This window comes from Xiphophorus maculatus, chromosome 7 (genome assembly GCF_002775205.1).
Source record: "Xiphophorus maculatus strain JP 163 A chromosome 7, X_maculatus-5.0-male, whole genome shotgun sequence".
Lineage (NCBI taxonomy): Eukaryota > Metazoa > Chordata > Actinopteri > Cyprinodontiformes > Poeciliidae > Xiphophorus > Xiphophorus maculatus.
Genome location: NC_036449.1, coordinates 13621366 through 13639918, shown reverse-complemented (window position 1 = coordinate 13639918; position 18553 = coordinate 13621366). Strand labels below are relative to the sequence as shown.

The following is an 18553-nucleotide window of genomic DNA, read 5'->3' as shown; positions in this document are numbered from 1 at the left end:
GCTTTGTCTCCCATTTGTGCCACTCTGTGTCTGCGCTGCTGAGACTCTGGTGGACGACGGGTCAGCAGGACGGACTGCAGTACAGCAAGAGCTGAGCTGGGCTTTACTCAACAGTCTGCCTGCTCCCCCTCCATATGCTACCATCACCCTCCGCACCCACGCACACATACACACACACACAGACAAAGACACACCCCGGGACAGTCCAGTGCAATAAGACGAGGGCGTTGGCTGCAGTGCACAATAGTTTGATGTCTGGGTCTGTGACCTACGTGCAGTGATGTCATGACGTGGTGGGAGTAGTGGGGGGTTCTGAGTGGGTTGGTCGTAGTCAGAAAGACAGGAGGGAGGATGGAGGGGGTTATAGACAATTTACGTCTGCTTGTAAGTGACTGAGAATATTATCTATACAAGGCTGCTGAGCTATGGTATGCTCTTCAATGCTTTGCTGCTGACACAAAGAAGACCATTATAAAATATGGTCTTATTTTATATTTTCCTTTATATTTAAGTTAGTTTTTAAGGGAAAACTGACATAAAACAGCTCCAATCCTGAATTGAAACAGCATCTTTGATATCTCGTCACTGATTTAGCACTAACCTGAAACTCGATTTGTTTTTGATTTATTCTGATTAAATGCAGAGTTCTTATGCAGTCTGGAAACCTATGGATTTTGATGAAATGTGTCCTGAGTCTGGATTAGTATGGAAAAATAAAACAATAGAAATATTTCTATTTCAAGACTTAATTCCTTTTTTAATCTGTCCATCCTTCCATTGGTATATCCATCTGTTCATCCTACCTTGAGAGAAATGGAAATTTGTTTCTGGAAGATTTTGACATAAAAATCAGTAAGAACCGTATTTATAATTAGTGACTTATCATATTGTTTATTGTAAAAAAAAAAAAAATTATGATGAGAATTTTTATTTATCGTTGTCTCAATAAATTCTAATTAATGATGTTTAAAAACCCCAAAGCTGACAGTATCATCAGAAATGTTATTTTACTATTTTCTTCACTATTTCACAAGAGCATGAATAAATATCAGTAAAAATTTTAAATGCATTTAATATGTGCAGTTTAGTGATATAAATCACACTTCTTTAGGTAAATGTTATAATGAAGCCTATTTCAAATGGGAATGTTTTTCAAGAACAGTATTTGTCGGTGGCACTATGAATGCTGTTACATTCCATCACAACCATTCAGTTACCTAAAAATTAAGTAACTATTTTATTTTTTTTCAATAATTTTTATTATCACAACAGTGCCACAAAATATTGTGATACATTTCCATAAAGTCAATTTCTCCCTACCCTATATTTAAACAATTTTTGCTTTAGGTCTGGACGCAGATATTTCCTCATTTAGTCATTCATGTAATACTGATGAAATGACGCCATGTTTGTTTCTTCTATTCATGAGTGAAAATGTCCTATGACGCTTTACAACACAAACACACAGAAAACCCTTTTAGTCATTTAAATCCAGTAGAGATTGTTGTTGGAATCAAAATCTCACATGTATACAAGACTACTATCAATAAAGTTTCAGATATTATTATGTGTCTCCCAGCAACCAGCTGGCCACATGCTCCATTGCATACAACTCCGACATCAAAGCTGGATTTTTATGCAACCGGCCGGATTCTGACCTCGTTCATGCTTTAAGCTTCCTCGTGTGGTCTTCGGGTTGTTTTCTCTGAATCCGACCACCCTGCATTTGTGTTTTTTTCCGCACTGGGGTTCTCAGCCTGCAAAGGTTATACAAGCACTTTAGATCAAGCCACCACAAAGCCCTGAGATTAAAGGGAGGAGGGAGGAGAGGAAAATGGAGATTTGTGCAGAAAGTTTGATCTGCAATGGAGCTGTTGGATCTTTTTCTATTATTTTGAATTCTTGTCCTCACTTGGAAATGCTCTGAGTGTACAGTTACTTTCTGTGGGGATACCCCAATCATCCAGTGATTACATTTTGAATCCAGTGGCTTCTCTTTGTTGAAGCACTTTTCCTCAGAATTTTCTTCGGTGCTAACCAATTACCATTGTATGCCATTATTGTTGACTTTAAGCACATTTCTCTCATGTTGTATTTTGTGGGCTTATAGTTTTTCATAAAGGTCGTGCTTATATACCTCAACTCTACTGCAATGGCATATAAGAGCTCCATCTCTGTGTTGCGTAATTATCCATAAAAGAAATTATTAATGAGTATTTCTGGTTTAACTGAAAACTGCAGACCTTCTCAAAAACATATTAAAGTAACATTCCTGATACTTCATGCTGATTGGTCATCATTATAACAGTTTTATTTCTTATTCTCAGAATCGTGAGCTGCAGATCATGAGGAAGTTGGACCACTGCAACATTGTCCGCTTGCGCTACTTCTTCTACTCCAGTGGAGACAAGGTCAGTCAGAGATGAACATTTCAGCTCCCATTCATCTGGTTGAAGAAGCTGGTTTAATATATCTGTTGGATCCATAAAGGGGAAGCACTTCTAGCCTCCTGTAGCTGTCAGAGGTGTTGGCGAACATAACTCATGCTGCGCAACTCATATGCATGCTTTTTCTTTGAGGAATCAAGGAATTTGCCATAATTGGTGTTAATATATTTCTTTCTGAAGATTTCAGGACATTGAAAAGCATCTCCTCTACTTGTCGTTTTATTCTGTTATCATTATCTATCCAGTGAACACCCTCCTATTCATGGCTCGTTCAGTACTCTTGGATTTTTATGTGGCATATGACTAAATTATTTGCTAATTGTCTGCAGGTCCTAGAGGTGAAATAAGAAAAACTGTTCTGTTCTTCTTAGTGTGCATTAAAGTATAGTTTGTGTTTGAACTATTAAAACTAGCATTTATAAGCATCTATAGAGGGGATCTCAAGGGTTTGTGGATTTTGGCTACCTGCAGGTGACTGTGGTCCCAAACCTCAAAGAATACGAGGGGTCCACTAAAATATACTTTGTGATATAATTTTTCCATTTGTTTACTTCAAAATGGGTTATTTTAGAAATGGGACACATCTTTAACATTCAGTGATTTGCAGAAGTATATACACCCCTAAAACCTGATGGCATTCAGCCACGTTACAACAGACCGCAGTGTATTTTATTGGTACTTTTTGTGGTGGATTATTTTCTCTGAAGTGGAAGAAAAGGGAGACGTGGTTTTCACAATATTTGACAAATAAAACTCTGAAACTGCCATAAGTTATGTATTCAGCCCCCTTTACTCATACAACTCTAAATGACGTGCAGAACAACCAGTTGTCTATAGTAGTTTTCTATTAAATAAAAGTTTACTTTATTTCATTTAATCTTAGTGTGAATCCACCTGTTCTGTGAGCGACTCTGAGGTTTGTCAGACAACATTATTGGACAGTCTGCATCATGAATTGAGGTTTGAATTGACCAAAGCAGACAGGCCAGGGAGGACGTTAAGTACTGCTTAATGAACCGTCTGAAAACGGAAAGAGCATGGCACAACCACAAACATTCCAAAACATAGCCGCTCATCTAGACAGACTGGCTCAACAAGGATTGGAAAAACAGCCAAGTGATCCATGATAACTCTGGAGAAACTGCAGAGATGCACCGCTCAGGGAGGAGAAAGGCCTTTTCTAGTCATGTTGACCTCATTCACCCAGCTGCCCTCTCAAACCCTCACAGATGCACACACATGTCAATAGGCAACTTAGAGTGAAGTGAGAAATGGGAAAAATTTAGAGTATTAATGCTTTTAGAAGATATTGTATTAAACAATGTATTTGCCAACTAGCAATATTTTTATGTCTATATGCTAAAAACAAACTGTGAATATTATTAGTCTTAATGCAAATAGTGTGATAAGTGGATTTGCTATGCTTCTATTTATCTGTGCTTTAAAAAAATGTCAAAAACTGTCCTTTTATCTTCTGTTGAAGCTTTTAGTTGATTACTTTCTCTATGTCAATTAGAATTGTTGTGTGTCTGACTGGCAGTGCGTTTGACAAATCCAACAGTAGATTGCGTCCATCAGGACAGGAAAGTCACCTCTTTGTCTCGCTTTCTATTTCTGTCGACCTGTGGGGGGTCTCCTGGAGACTGAGAGGCTGGAAGGTGTCATTCAGCTGGTTGACAAACAGGCCCGCCGAGGTCTGCGTGTCAAATATAGACACACATGGATTTGGCATACACGCTGTGGGGACTATACCCATGACATCGCAGCCTGGAATGCTCTCTGCAGCACACCTACCAAAGTTAAAGGAAAGGATTATGGGGTCGTAGGTTTGAATTGAGTTTTGGTATAAAGAAAGCTGACTGAGATGTTTGGGTGGGGATGGGGTGAGGAGGCATAACTTTGCAAGATCAGGGGTTGTTGGTTAATTATAGATTTACTCAAGCTGTCCCCTCTATTCTTTAAGCTCCACCTCAGTGCTTCCTCTTACCTCATGTGCTCAGTGACCTCTGGGAATACATGGCTAATAATTTATTTGCAGAGACTGTTAGACTACCAAAAACAAACGGCTGCTCTCCATGTAACACTTAAAATAAACCTTTTTTTTAATTTTTTTATCTCAAATTGATTTCATCATCACATCCATAAAATTCGTGCTTACATTGAATTCTACAGTGTTGCTTTTCCTGCTCATTTATTCCCCCTGCCCCCTTCTAACCTCTCTCATCGTGTCACTTGGCTAATTATGGAGACTGGCACCAAGTTGTTGGTATGAGGATTTACCACCCATAGAGCCTAGAGTGAGCGGGGGAAAAGAAGGGAGGGCTCGTGAAGGAGGCGAAAGGTAAAGTCAGTGCTTAGACGATGGATGGAAAGTTACAGACAGGCTGATGGATGGAAGGGTCTTTAATAAGAAGACCCTGAATCATGGAGTGAGAGTTCACACTGGATGCATCTTTCAGGGAGGCAGCTGTCAGACACGCAACTACAGCTGCCACAGCTGTCATTATGTGGACAGGTAGTCTTGTGCAATTACTGACATGTGGCAGGCCCGGAGCATACGGTGTGCTTCAGCTTTTACCCTTTAACCTGTTGTATAAGACTATTTAAAATGAAGGCCGCTGTTCCAAATAGCGTGGGCTGTAAGCAAATAGTTGCTTGACTTTTACCTCCTGAGAATACGAAGTTTTAATGCGGCATTCGAGTGGAACAGTTACTCTTATCGTTATTTGCCTCAAAGTAATCATTGCAGTGTAGCTAAGAGTGCAGAGCAGCTCACAATCACACATCTCAACTCTCTCATGTGCAAAAGTGCATAATAAAAATATTTTCGCATCATGTTTCAAGTACAAGCGATCAGATTTTTATAATGCCTGTATTCAGAGGTAAACAACAATGATCACTTGGGTAAAGGGCACTCTGGTGAGATAATGGGGATATACTGGTACAAAAATTTTAAACATTAAACTCTTGCTTTTTGGTGTTTGAAATAGCCCTGCCATGCTTCTTCTGCCTTCTGCTCATCTCCGAAGAGAAACATCTGAATGCTCTATTTCATGGACAATCAGACCAAACATCTCAAACCAGTAACCGTTTAATCCCTACCTCACAAGGAAAGTAAAATTGATTAATTTGAACAAGAGCGTTAAACATTCAGTGCCCCTTATAAACTATCTTACAGTCTCGCTGCTTTGGCAGATCGTCGGCACATTCTAATCCTTCCCTATGTATTATCATCGTGTTGCCCACAACTAGTAAAAGCTTATTTTGTCGGCCTGTTTAGAATAACTGTTCACATTTTTGGATAGAATTATGAGCCATGAAAGTATTTTTAGCTCATCAGGATGGAGCAGTGTTTTAGATAAATATGTTTATTGAAAGGACTAAACTCAAACTGAGTTATAAAGAGACTGAGTCATGGTAGTAATGGGCTTATTACACATCAGATTAGAACATCTGTCACCTAGAAAATATATCTACAGAATATTAGTTACATTTATTAAGTCAAGTAAGATAAACATAAAAAACATTAAGGAAAAAATGTTTCATTAGGATATTGTTGACTAGAATGCATCAGTTGATGGTGCATGCAGAGGTCTATGATAAAGGAAGAAGGTGTGAAATTATTCATACCCTGGGCATATTTAGATATACAATGATTTTTGCACACACTGCACCAATCTGCTTATCAATCTCCCCTTCATTTTTTCCACTCATTCGTGAACAAGACCTGAGATACTGAATCTGCTCCACCAGAGAAGGTGCTCTATCTACCCTTTTCCTGTTTAAGACCACTGTCTTGGATTAGGAGGTGCTGGTTTTCATAATCTGATGATGCGAACAGAACCACACAATTTGCAAAAAACAGAGACTTGACCCTGAAACACCAAAATGGATCCCCTCAACACCTGACTGTACCCAGAAATTCAGTTTATAAAGGTTATTAACATACCTGTGGGAGTTCAACCCTCACTGGAAGCTGGTCTGACCAAATTGACACAGTTAATTTATCTACAATAAATGTAATCTTAAGGCATTTTAAGTAATAGAGGTCAAATATATACACAGGAAAACGTAGTTAATTCAATCCAATCATATAACAGATTCCAAATGTAAAACATACAGTCAAGAAGAAGAGAGCCGACACATAAAACTGCGACTCTTTCATGCAGGAGTACATTCTATGAAAATGGAAAGAGTAACGGGTTAATGGTAGCCATTGCTCTTTTACTGGATTTTTCTAGGAGAGAAACGTAGGAAAACTGGTCAGCTATGTGCCAATGTTAAAATCTCTAGGATCAGTAGAGCTGGGTCAGTGGTAATGTCTATGAAGAGAAAAAAATTTTTTTTATTGACTTTCTTTAAAAATAATGTCAGTTATTTATTTGAACCTTCATAGCAATTTTTGGAAACGTCTTTGCAACCAAACACTTTTATAATCACTGTCCAGATTTTTGCATGTTTATGCTAGGATTGTAACTATTTATCTTTGGCCATATGCTCCAAGTAGGGAGACTTCCTTGCCATCACGCTAATCTTTAACGCCTCAAACTGTTTCTTTATTTAATTTAAGTCAGAACTCTGGCTGGGCATGTTGGTAAAAATTACTTTAAACCCAAATTTATCAAGCTTAACTCATTTGAGCTGAACTGTAAATATTGACACTTGGGGGGAATTTTCAACCTTCCGATTGCCAGACCCTGAGCCACCATTATTACCATGCTACTGTTCTTATTTCCTCCGGTCACATCACATAACTCCTACATGTCACAGTAGATGTGATTAATCTGTTTGTGGCTTTCTGAAGACCACAGCTCTTTCTCAGCTCTTATTCCAGAAACCCATATGTTTAGCAGAATGTGAATGAGCAGCACTGCCTCTGGTTAATCGAGGTCTAGCAAACTGGTAGAGTTGGCACAAGATTAACTTAGGCAAGTAAACGGCAGTGCGAGACAAACTGTGTCCTCTGCTCATGTTTAGTGATTTATTCTTAGACACAGTGCGACATTGGAAGCATATTCATTAGTGTGTGACAAAGTGGAGACTCACTCATCGTCCTTCCTTCTGCCTGTCCTTATGATCTCATTAACATGTACTGCTGTGCTCATTTTCCTTATCATATGGATTCCCATATGCTTCCTGAGAACTGATTTATCCAATGTGTCCATATGACATGAAGCACAACCACACATTCTGAAATAAGCTCTGCACAACATGTAGTATAAGTCACAACCAGCCTTTAGTAAAGTATAGCTGGAGATTAATATTGATAAAAAAGCTTTCCCAGTTGTTCAGGTGACTGCGGGCATTTTTCTCCCCAAAATCAGATGCCTTATTATTTAGCTGGGAGTTAACAAGGAGCCAATCAGGGCTTTGCATTGTAATCCCTCTGGGAAGAAGCCAAGGAAGTGGCTTTGCAGTGAGGCAGGAAGTGAGTCATTGCTGTTGCTAGGCTAAATATAGCAATGATGGCGCTAGCAGGAGGCGGAACAGGCTCCCCAGTCGTCACAAATTTTATCAATGGAGGGAATGGCTGCAGACGTGCATGTATGGCTGGGAAAGGGAAGTGCTGACTGCCAAAGTGTGAACATAATTGTAGAAAAATGTTAATCTACAGGTTGTCTTGTCTCTGAGTTCTTGGGCTCTTCATCTCATTTCATTTACTGTCTATTTAACCCAGAGCTCTGTGTAGTAATCAGAGAGGGGAGAAATGTGTGTCCAGTACAGAGATAGTAGTGTTAGATTTCTTTGAGCTATGTAGATCATGTTAGCATCTCTGCTATAGGTTCCTACAGGTTGTTTTTCTGTAGCTTTTTTTTACCTTATGAATTTTGTGACCGCTAGACATGTTACTAAGATCACCTGACTGTATAATGTCTTGCAGCTCGGTAGTCAAACTGGTTCAAATGTTGATTTCTGACCCAAATACTCATTAAAATAGTGTAATTTACGATTAAAATTATTTATAAAATCAGCTGTTTCCAGAATTCACTTTAAAATATAGAATAATTTGGGATTTATTAATATGTGGATGTACTCAAACATGCAGATTGTTCCCAGCTAATATTTTTCTTAACCTTTACGATGATGTTCCCAATAAAATAACTGTGAAGGCGACTATGTTGGTTGGTGCACACTTTTCATCCATGTGTGTGATGCCACCTGCTCATCTGAGGTTTAACTCTTACAGTCAAGTTAAAAACTTTTCCATCAACTAACCTAAAACATTAGCCTGTGAAAGTTATCTTTAAAGCACAGAGCTAAATTTAGGAAGTCAAACTTTAATTTGACTTCCTAATGCCTAGATAAGGGATGGGAGATTGCCAACGTTTCAAATACTTATTCTAGTGTAATTCCAGTAAATAAAATCATCTTATGTTTATGTCCCTATGTCTCTCTTGTCTGTAAATATTGTTTCCATCCAGAGAGCGTTGGTAATGAGAAGTCTGGTTTCACATGCTAGCCGCAATGTCTTACTTCTACCACAAGGTGGCAGAAATGCATCAGCTAAAGCAGATTACTCTGAGAGGGGCTGCACAAATTGCATTGGTTTTCAGTTGATGTAATTTTTTTTTTTAGCTAATTTCTGCAATATTTTGTCTTGAAATGTAGACCCTTACCCACAATAAACTTTAAGCGTCACAAAAGCATTACGAGTCAAATTGAGTCACTTAAGCTATGAAGGGATGAAATCTGACGTTGTTTCCGACCTCAAAGGAATTGTTACAGTCATGATTTCAGTATTTCAGCATTAGACAGTAAGTAGGAAAATGGAGACCTCTGCTGTCCCGTCTCCAACTGTTCCATTCCTGAATCATGATTTGTAGTTTTTATTTATTAGTCTCCATTAATGGTCCGATGGCTCGGTTTTGAGCAGCTGATGTTGTACTCAGAGGAAAAAGGAAGTGTTACAATAACTGGGTGGAGAACCTTCTGCCCTCCAAGACTTGCTTCATTCTAACCAGGAAACAAGGAAATGATGTCACTGCCTGTGGCTGCTGGTGCAGCTCAGGCCGTTGTGACTCATGACTCTGGTTTCTGTCCTCCAGGGAGATGCAATGGATTCTCTTTTAGGATATGAAAATCTGTTTTATCGGCTTGCAAAAGGCAAACGATATGGATAACGCACTGAAATATTTAACAGGCAACTGAGATGAGCCTGGTTATGATTTTATATTATTGATATACATATTTAATGTTTGTTTGATTTTTCTGATTGTGAGTTTTAACTCGAGTGTCCTTGTTTTTTCTTCTCTTCAACAGAAAGACGAGGTGTATTTGAATCTGGTTTTGGACTACGTTCCTGAGACCGTCTACAGAGTGGCCAGACACTACAGCCGAGCCAAACAGACGCTGCCAATGGTTTATGTCAAGGTAAATATAACTGAGTCTGGGATTTTATTACCATTATGGCAGGAAGAGGCAGATGTTGTTGGTTTTCAGAGACACTGAAGAGGAGATCTTAAACCAGAGTTGGATTTTTTTCTGACTTTTTCCTTTCCTATTTGATAATTCTATAACAATCATTTACTCTTTTCAATCAATTTTCTTTTACTGCCATGTTCATATTTGAATCTTAGTGGATTCTGTTTTTTGTTTCAGGCCAGAGTGATTGGTCTTGCAGCAATTTTTAATCTATCTCCATTTAAGAGATACTTTGAGATTAAGGGCTTTAAATATAAAACATATGATTTGGCCTAAAATTCTATGATTCACTTGAATGACCGTTCGACTTTGTATAAGACACAGCTGTGCAGCTGTGTGTATTTTTCTAGTAAGCTAAAAATAAAAACATATTTGTTTTTCTCTAGACCAGGTTACCAGCCGATTTCTTAATTAGCATATACTGTATAAACAAAGCAATACTTCCCTAAGAACACCTGTTGGTTAAAAATGCAAAAAATAGATAAAATACAGGGGAAATAAGTGCAACATTGTGTTGTTAGAGTCAAGCCTTTAAATCATTTGTAGGTACTTTTCCTGTGTACCATCATTTATGTGTTTTATTTCTGCATTGGTTCAAAATGATTTGTGTAACAGAAAATATTGCTAAGATCACAACTTTATAATAAATATAGCAAAATTAGCAAAAATAGATCTATTTGTCTTTATTTTTTTAAACTTTTTATTCAGTTTTTTTCTATTTAAGCTAGTAAATGTCCACATTTTCTTTCATTCAAAATTAGTTGATTGATATTGACTGCAACTGCAACTTTGCAATTGATGAAACTCGTGTTGTTTTATCTCTGCAAGGCACAGTTAACAGTGTTCCTTTAAAAAGACAGCATGACGGGATAATAAAACATCCTGTGTTTGACCGGACTGAAGTAACATCCCTGTGTGCGTTATTTTTTACCTGCTATAAACCTTGTAATGTCAGGTGGCTGCTTGTTCTGCAGTTGTGACCCGTCTGTGTGTCTTCTTCCCTGCGTAGTTGTACATGTACCAGCTGTTCAGGAGCCTGGCTTACATCCATTCGTTTGGGATCTGCCATCGGGACATTAAGCCCCAGAATCTGCTGCTCGACCCAGAGACGGCTGTTCTCAAGCTCTGCGACTTTGGCAGGTGAGACGCAGTCATGCTGTTAACATGGATGCAGGTTAATCAGCGCGTCCACTGAATTAACAGGTCTGAAACAGAGTAGACTAAGCTGTAGGAAAAACAAAGAAACTCTGCTTATTTTTGTCTCAACCAAAGGTAAGCAGTGCTCCAATGTTGCTATGTGTCAACAAATATCTTTTAACAATACTTTCAGGCTAGACTTGATTGCCGCACATCTGCCTCATTTGTTAAACTACAGAGGCAGTGAATTGATCTGCCTGTTATGTGCCACTGAGTCAGCAATGGAGGCAGTCACAGAGCCATATTGGCATTTATGTGTGAAGTGGGGGGTCGATGGGTGCAGCATGCTGCTCTAATCAACAATGCTGTTGTCACTCAGCTGAGCACACAGTGCCGACTTGCTCTGTGTAAGTACATACTGAGCACAGCTCTGTTGGGCTGATTGAATTGTCAGTGTCAATTTAATTTAAAAAGCATTTTGTTAACAGGCACAAGCTGCACCAAAGTGCTGTGTGTGAAAATTTAGCAAATCAAGATGTAAATGATATTCTGTACCTGTGCAAACACAAAGGGTGAAGATGGAAAGAAAAGAAAAGCTACTGACTAAATGGTAATAAAGTCATTAGACGAAAACACATTAGTTACAATTTAGCTGTCAAGCTGGGTATGAGTGGTGTGCCTGGAGAAGGGGTCTTTATCCCAGATCTGAATAATTATGTTAAAAACAAAGTAGAGTATGGAAACTAGTTGTTTCCTTTACAATTTCCATAATACAAACATCTCAATTTCTCCAAGCAATATCTAAAACGAGTTGTGTTTCACATATTAATTATAAAAGAAATTAACTTATTGTTTTAGTTCAGAATTTAAATGTTTACTAAATCTATGAAGAGATCTCTAAATAGCTCCTGTTTCTACTGTTTTGTCACAATTAAATGTTTCGGGTCATCAGTTAACCAGAGAACACATAAAGTGCAGTTTTCAAATGATAAAAAAGGATTCCCAGTTTGAATAAGTAATTGGTCGCCTTGTTGACCCATGAATTAAATGCAATTAATCATCAATTATGAAGTCACTTAAAGAAATAACTTACAGAAAACCCATTTGACAACATGAAGCATGTTTAAACATATCAAAAACATAAACCTTCATGTCCTTGAGTAAACTAATTAAGAACAGATAAAAGATACCAACATCCATCAGCCTGAAATGTTAAAATGTTGTTTCTGAAGCTTTGGGATGCCATCAAATCTGCAGTAAGAGCCTTTATTAACATATGGAGAAAATACTGTATGAAACAGTGGGGAACCTTCTCACCAAAATTACTTCAAGAGCAAATTTGTGATTTGTCCAGTAGGAGGCCACTGCAGGCCTAACTTATCTATTAAAATCAGTGTTCATGATTTAACTAGAAACAAAGAAAGAGAGCAAAAATGTCATCTGTGGTGAAACCCTTGCTGACCCAAACTCATCAAAAAAACTCTTTTTTTAAGCAATATGTTTTAGAAATACAGTTGCAGAGCAGAAGTGGACCTTTTTACATCTGGTGTAAAACTAACAGCATTTCAGAAGGAAACTCTGCATACAACGTGGTGATGGTGTGATGGTCTGTGGTTGCTTTACTGGTTTAGAAAGCAACCACAAACTATCTGGTTGTCATAATTCTCCTCTTTAGCATAAAACCCTGGCAATCAGTTTGCCTTTAAGCTTGTGTCCACTTGGACACCAGAAAGTCTGAATGGCTCAGAAAACCTCACAAATGACCAGAAAAGTGACTTATTAATCTCATTTTGAGTTTAGCTCTTGAAACATCTAAGAGTTTTTTTTTAGTTAAAAGCTGTAGTTTTTCTATAAAGATCTGGGCATTAAGAACCTACAGCAGGATTATCTTTCTGTCTTTAGGGAACGGATGTGTCGGCTTGTTTCACTTATTTCGTCATGTCTGCTGAGGGCTCTGCTCCCTTTGCAAAAATCTCTCAGCCCCTCTTCACACATCAAATCCCAGTTTAGCCCCTGTGCCTATAAATATACTCTGATCACATTGGTTTCACGTTCCTCTCTTTTGGCAGAAGTGGGTGGTGATTCTGACCATGATGTGCTTTTATTGTGTGTGCAGTGCGAAGCAGCTGGTCCGTGGAGAGCCCAACGTGTCCTACATCTGCTCTCGCTACTACCGGGCCCCAGAGCTCATCTTTGGTGCCACTGACTACACCTCCAGCATAGGTACGCCCACCCCAGCTGATCCAGCCAGTCTTAGGGATCTGGCTGTGTGTGTGTTTTTCTTATTATTGACCCCTCCTCTCTTTCTCTAACTCCTGCAGATGTGTGGTCAGCTGGCTGCGTCCTGGCAGAGCTGCTGTTAGGACAGCCAATCTTCCCTGGAGACAGTGGGGTGGATCAGCTTGTGGAAATCATTAAGGTGAGAATCAGCCGGCCGTGCTGAGCTCACTGTGTTTGAGCAAGTGGGACTTGGATTTCAGGACTAAATGCTGTTGAGGTTAACAACTCTTTGCTGTTTCTTTCCAGGTTCTCGGTACTCCAACCCGAGAACAGATCCGCGAAATGAACCCCAACTACACTGAGTTCAAATTCCCCCAGATCAAGGCCCACCCTTGGACTAAGGTGAGTCAGCAGGTACAGCAGCACTTTTACTTCTACGTTTTTCTGCTGCCACATCCCACCGCTTTTGTTCTGCCATCCCATCATCTAACATCCATCCACCGGAGCCGCATGCTGATTTAAGAGCTCCTTTTTTATCTGTTCGCATTCACAAAACTCATTTTTTTAAAATGTAGGTTTTGGTTTACTGCTTTTGTGTTTCTTTTTTTGTCATTGCATGTTGAACATCATCATGCATCAGACTGTGTGACATGTTAATATACCGGCCACTTTATTAGGTACACCTGGCTAGTTCTAGATTCATCCTTTTCCCTTCGGTGCAGATTTCTTCATTATGCAAATCTCCCGTTACAACGACGATGTAATGGGTGACTCTAAAGACTATTGGAGTACAGTGAACTCATTGTCAAAATCAAGAAGCCAGTTTGAGATGGTACAAGGTTTAAATCATGGAGCATTAACCTGGTATAGGTGTGTAAATGATGCTTGTTTAGTACTAAAGTACTCAAGGAAATATCAATCACACCATCACTCCACCAGCAGTCTGACCCCCTGATACATACCAGGATTTATACATACTTTCCTGTAGCTCACTCCAATTTCTGCAGTTGAATGTGTGAGTCAGGAAACAGGCTAAGTTTTTCCAACATGTGATCGTCCAGTCTTGGTTTGCTTTTGTGCAACGTAACCTCAGTTTCCTTTAGCTGACAAGAGGGGCAGCAGGAGTTTGTCCTCTGCTGCTGTAGCCCATCTGCTTGTAACAAGTGATTATTTGGGTAATTTTTCAATTAGTTTTCCGATTTAAAAAAAAAAAAATAGAACCTTTCTCTACAAACCATAAAAGTTTCCGCATGAAAGTCCCAGCAGATCAGATATTCACACCAACAACCATGGCACATTCAAAATCACCTAAATCCCTTTGAACGTCTGAATGTTCTGAGATTCTACCATGTGACTGACTAAATTGCTGTTTGTGTTAAAAAGCAATTAAACAGGTGTACCTAATGAAGTGGCCGGTGAATGTTTGTGTTTTTATATTAAGCCTGCTCTGTTGTTGTCTTGCTCACCTTTGCCTGTGTTTGGTAACATAAGTACAGTATTTGTATAAGCTGAGTGCAATATGCAAAAGGACTTGAATCATCCCTAATGCCTTGGTATATTAGATCAAGTGAGATAAACTGTCTTTTAAATGTTACAAATCTTTCTTCAGACTTTCTAAAAGTCTTTTTAAGTTTTTCTGAGGAGCTTTGCTGATTTTTCTCTCGTTTCAGAACAGTTCCTGACCATTTTCATGGAAATGGTTTTTATTTTTCAAGACACATGACACCTTTTTGTCCAATCTATGGCGAAGATCAAGTAGAACAATTTGACAAATGTAAAATAGTATTTATGACCAATAATGTGTTCTTTACTGAAAACCTCTTACATAGTCGATGTTCAGCGAAATGATAATGGATCTCTCGGTTCCTCCATCAGATCTTGTTCTTGCAGATTGTTTAATGGCTTTCAGATAATGTTCAGACTGAATACTGCTTCCTGCTTGGCCTTACATTTGAAAATTTGGAAAAGTTTTGTATTTGGTCCTGGAGAAATACTGACAACAAAAAAGAAAGTATCAGAAAATATTTTAGTTTCTAGGTTATTTTCCCCATTCCATTTCCCAAAAGATTAATCTGAATTGAAAGAACAAAGAATGAAGCAGAGTGATTTACACATTGCTTATATATAAAATGTACAAATCCCAAGTTTTACTCTATTGCCACATATGTATAATAAATGTGTGAAGAAAAAAAAACATAGCATAAATGTAGCATACCATGTAAATTATAGTGCTCTTTGGTAAAAACCACAGATTTTGAAGGCTAACATTTAGTATACATAACAAATTTTTAAATTATTTGCTGGTTCCAATTTTAATTCACATAAGGTCATCATTACGTAAGACAAAATGATAAAACATGTACAATAAAGATCAATAACTATGTTGAATTTAAGAACTATTTTGAATGAAGACATTTAGATAGAAGTTTATCATATTCCCTAAAGAAATGTTTACTACAAAACAGGAAATGTTAAGCTGACATGAGCTAAGTAAATGTAAATCGAAAGGTAAGACTGTGAACTTTATTTGTTAAATTATAAGTGATTTTTTTCTTTTTATTTATTATTTTAGCGTGTTTCATTGAAGAACATGCTATCCAGAGATTAAGACCATTAACACATAAGACAGCGACATAAAGACATAAATGTTTCTCAAGGGTGTAGCTAATAATACCTTGGCTTTGACCCAGAGGGAACCTTTTGAGGTCGACGCCCACCCTGTGGCGGGCATGACGTCATGTTTCTGTGTGTGTTTTTTGCTCCAATGTGATAATAAATTTTGTCAAAATGAAACAAACACTGTAAAATCACAAAGTTTAGGATGTTCTGAAAATAATGATACCAAACAAGGTAAGGTAAATAGTTTTTATGGTGAAAATATAAGGGTAAATTCAAAATTAGACCAAAACGGCCATTTAGACCCAAGACTCCAAAGGGGAAGAAAATGTGAAATGTTGAGCCTGAATCAGTTTGGGATCTTAAAAAGAAACTTGTGCATTAAATCTGTGAGAAACTGATAGGTCAAAATCAGGAAGCTTATTAAACTTGAAAACAATTGTTTCTGAAAATGGTCAGATACAAGTATTTGGAAAACAATGAACTGAAATTGTGTCTAATATTTAGATAGACGACTTTTAAAGATGCTAAGCAAATCTGATTAAAAACGCTGGACCCAAAATGTAAAGAAATACGGGATCATTCAGGACTGTATGCACTGTGTAGTATTTCATGTTAACTGAAAAATATGATTCTTTCACAATAATTTTTATGAAAAAACATTTGAACAGCAGAACAAGAAAACACTCATTAAGCTAAAACTGAAACTTGTTGTTGTTGTTGTTATTATTATTATTATTATTATTAACAACCATTACCATCAGGTTGGGGAAGAAAATGGTTTTGTGAGCAAAGTTGGATCAGCAACCCTTTTACACAGCTGGCTTCTATCAGTATTTCTGCAGGTTGTGGTTAAGGAGCGACTCTTTACTTTTATCTTGTACAGTGAGACACAGACAGTAAGTATGAGGCTGTAAGGAGTGGGTGGACATTATTTCCATTCCTCACACAAAGCTTTTACTTTATAAATTTAGCCTCCAATCAACAGGCAGCCGCTGGCCTTTCTGTTCTGCAGGGATCCTATGCAGTCTGGAAAAACATAGAATGTTTTTAATATTTTCCCAAGCCTGGATAATAAAGGAAAAAGAAAATAAGAGAACAGAAATATATTTTTTTTCTGTCTGCCCTTCCTCTCCTTATGTCCTTCTGTCTTTAGCTCCTGCTATCTTTGCTTTCCTTTCTTTCCTTGTCTTTCAGTCCTCACCTCCTTCCTTAGCTTCATCTTTCATTCCTTCCTTCTTTCCTTTCTTAATTCCAGTTTCTGATGTTTCCAGGTTCCCCATACAAGTGGTATGGAAATATCTGTCACTGCAGTTCACCATGAATTTATATTTTACTTATTTTTAAATTGGATGTAAGAAACTGATTAGAATAATATAAATTTCTCCATGGATGTGTGGGAACCATGTTGGGGTCGTTCTCTGCAGCTGCATTTAATTCACTGCCCTCAAAGTGCCAGATCACAGAAACGCTTAAATTATTCCCCTGGTTGTACCTTAGCTGTCCAGACGTCTACCTGCATGGCGATAACGACCAATCTTAACACGTTGATGCTGTCTCTGACCGCTGTTCAGGTCTTCCGGCCTCGGACCCCTCCGGAGGCCATTGCCCTCTGCTCTCGCCTGCTGGAGTACACGCCCACGGCGCGCCTCACCCCTCTGGAGGCCTGCGCTCACTCCTTCTTTGATGAGCTGCGTGACCCCAATACCAAGCTGCCCAACGGCAGAGAGAAGCCCTCGCTCTTCAACTTCACCACCCAGGGTAAGCTCCAGACACACAAGCTGGTCACATAAGGAAATAAAATTGACCCTTTGAAATAGTTTTATTCCATTCTCATGTTTGTCTGTTTTTACTTTATCTGCTTCGGATTGAGCACACCTCACCTCCCTCTGTGGAAGTTTTCTTATTTCCTGATTCTTTTGCGTTCAGCTTTTCCTCCAGTTAATCCTGCGTTTCCATGCACAGCTCATGGAAATGTTCATTTTTGACAGATCTGAGTGTCTCTGCAGGGTTTAGTGAAGCTGTGCAGCAGCATGACCTGATAACTTCTGTTCATTATCTTTCAGAGCTATCTAGTAATCCCTCTCTGGCCTCCATACTCATCCCTGCCCACGCCCGCAACCAGGCTGTCGCCTCGACACCAACCAACGCGTCTGCCACCACAGGTCAGAGCCGCACTTCCTTCAGCACACTTTCTTCACCATTATCAACTTGGAAGCACTCACTTCCCTTTCTCTATTGAACTACTGAAATAAACATTTCAGTAGTTCAGTAGAACTACTGAAATTGATTTATTAAAATGCACCTTTAAGTTACGTAGATTTGTGTAGACTGTGGTTGACAATTGATTATTAGTTATAATTTTCATGTGCTATAATCATACTGGTCGGTTTCTGCCTTATTTATTTTTTTTAACATTATTACACTATGGTTAAACGAGGCCATGATGAGCAGAGGTTAAACTTTGATAGATTCATTATAGGTAGAAAATGTGTGATTAAAAAGTCAATTAGAGTATTAGGTTAATGTTTGTCAGCTACTTTGTAGTTGTAATAATGCTTCTTGGTAATAAATCTCTTGCTGTTGGAAAGCTGGTTTATTTCAATTTATTCATTTTCCCACATTAGTGAGGAAAATGAATTTGTAGGTGATTAGCAGAGTTGAGTATGTGGTTTGTGCCCCTCTTGGCATTTGCCAAATCCTCTCTGCCA

General features: G+C 38.4%; 1 protein-coding gene across 2 annotated transcripts in view; it reads left to right on the top strand.

The window, feature by feature from the left end:
- Positions 1-18553, top strand: part of gsk3b (glycogen synthase kinase 3 beta) — a 38267-nt gene that overhangs the window by 16583 nt on the left and 3131 nt on the right. The window contains exons 3-10 of one of the 2 annotated variants that reach the window (XM_005799309.2): positions 2328-2411; positions 9708-9818; positions 10879-11009; positions 13123-13229; positions 13328-13425; positions 13533-13628; positions 17417-17603; positions 17909-18007. In XM_005799309.2, coding sequence (XP_005799366.1) covers positions 2328-2411; positions 9708-9818; positions 10879-11009; positions 13123-13229; positions 13328-13425; positions 13533-13628; positions 17417-17603; positions 17909-18007 — 913 coding nt within the window. Of the gene's footprint in view, positions 1-2327; positions 2412-9707; positions 9819-10878; positions 11010-13122; positions 13230-13327; positions 13426-13532; positions 13641-17416; positions 17604-17908; positions 18008-18553 lie in introns of both variants that reach the window. The other variant, XM_014468890.2, reaches the window with a different exon arrangement.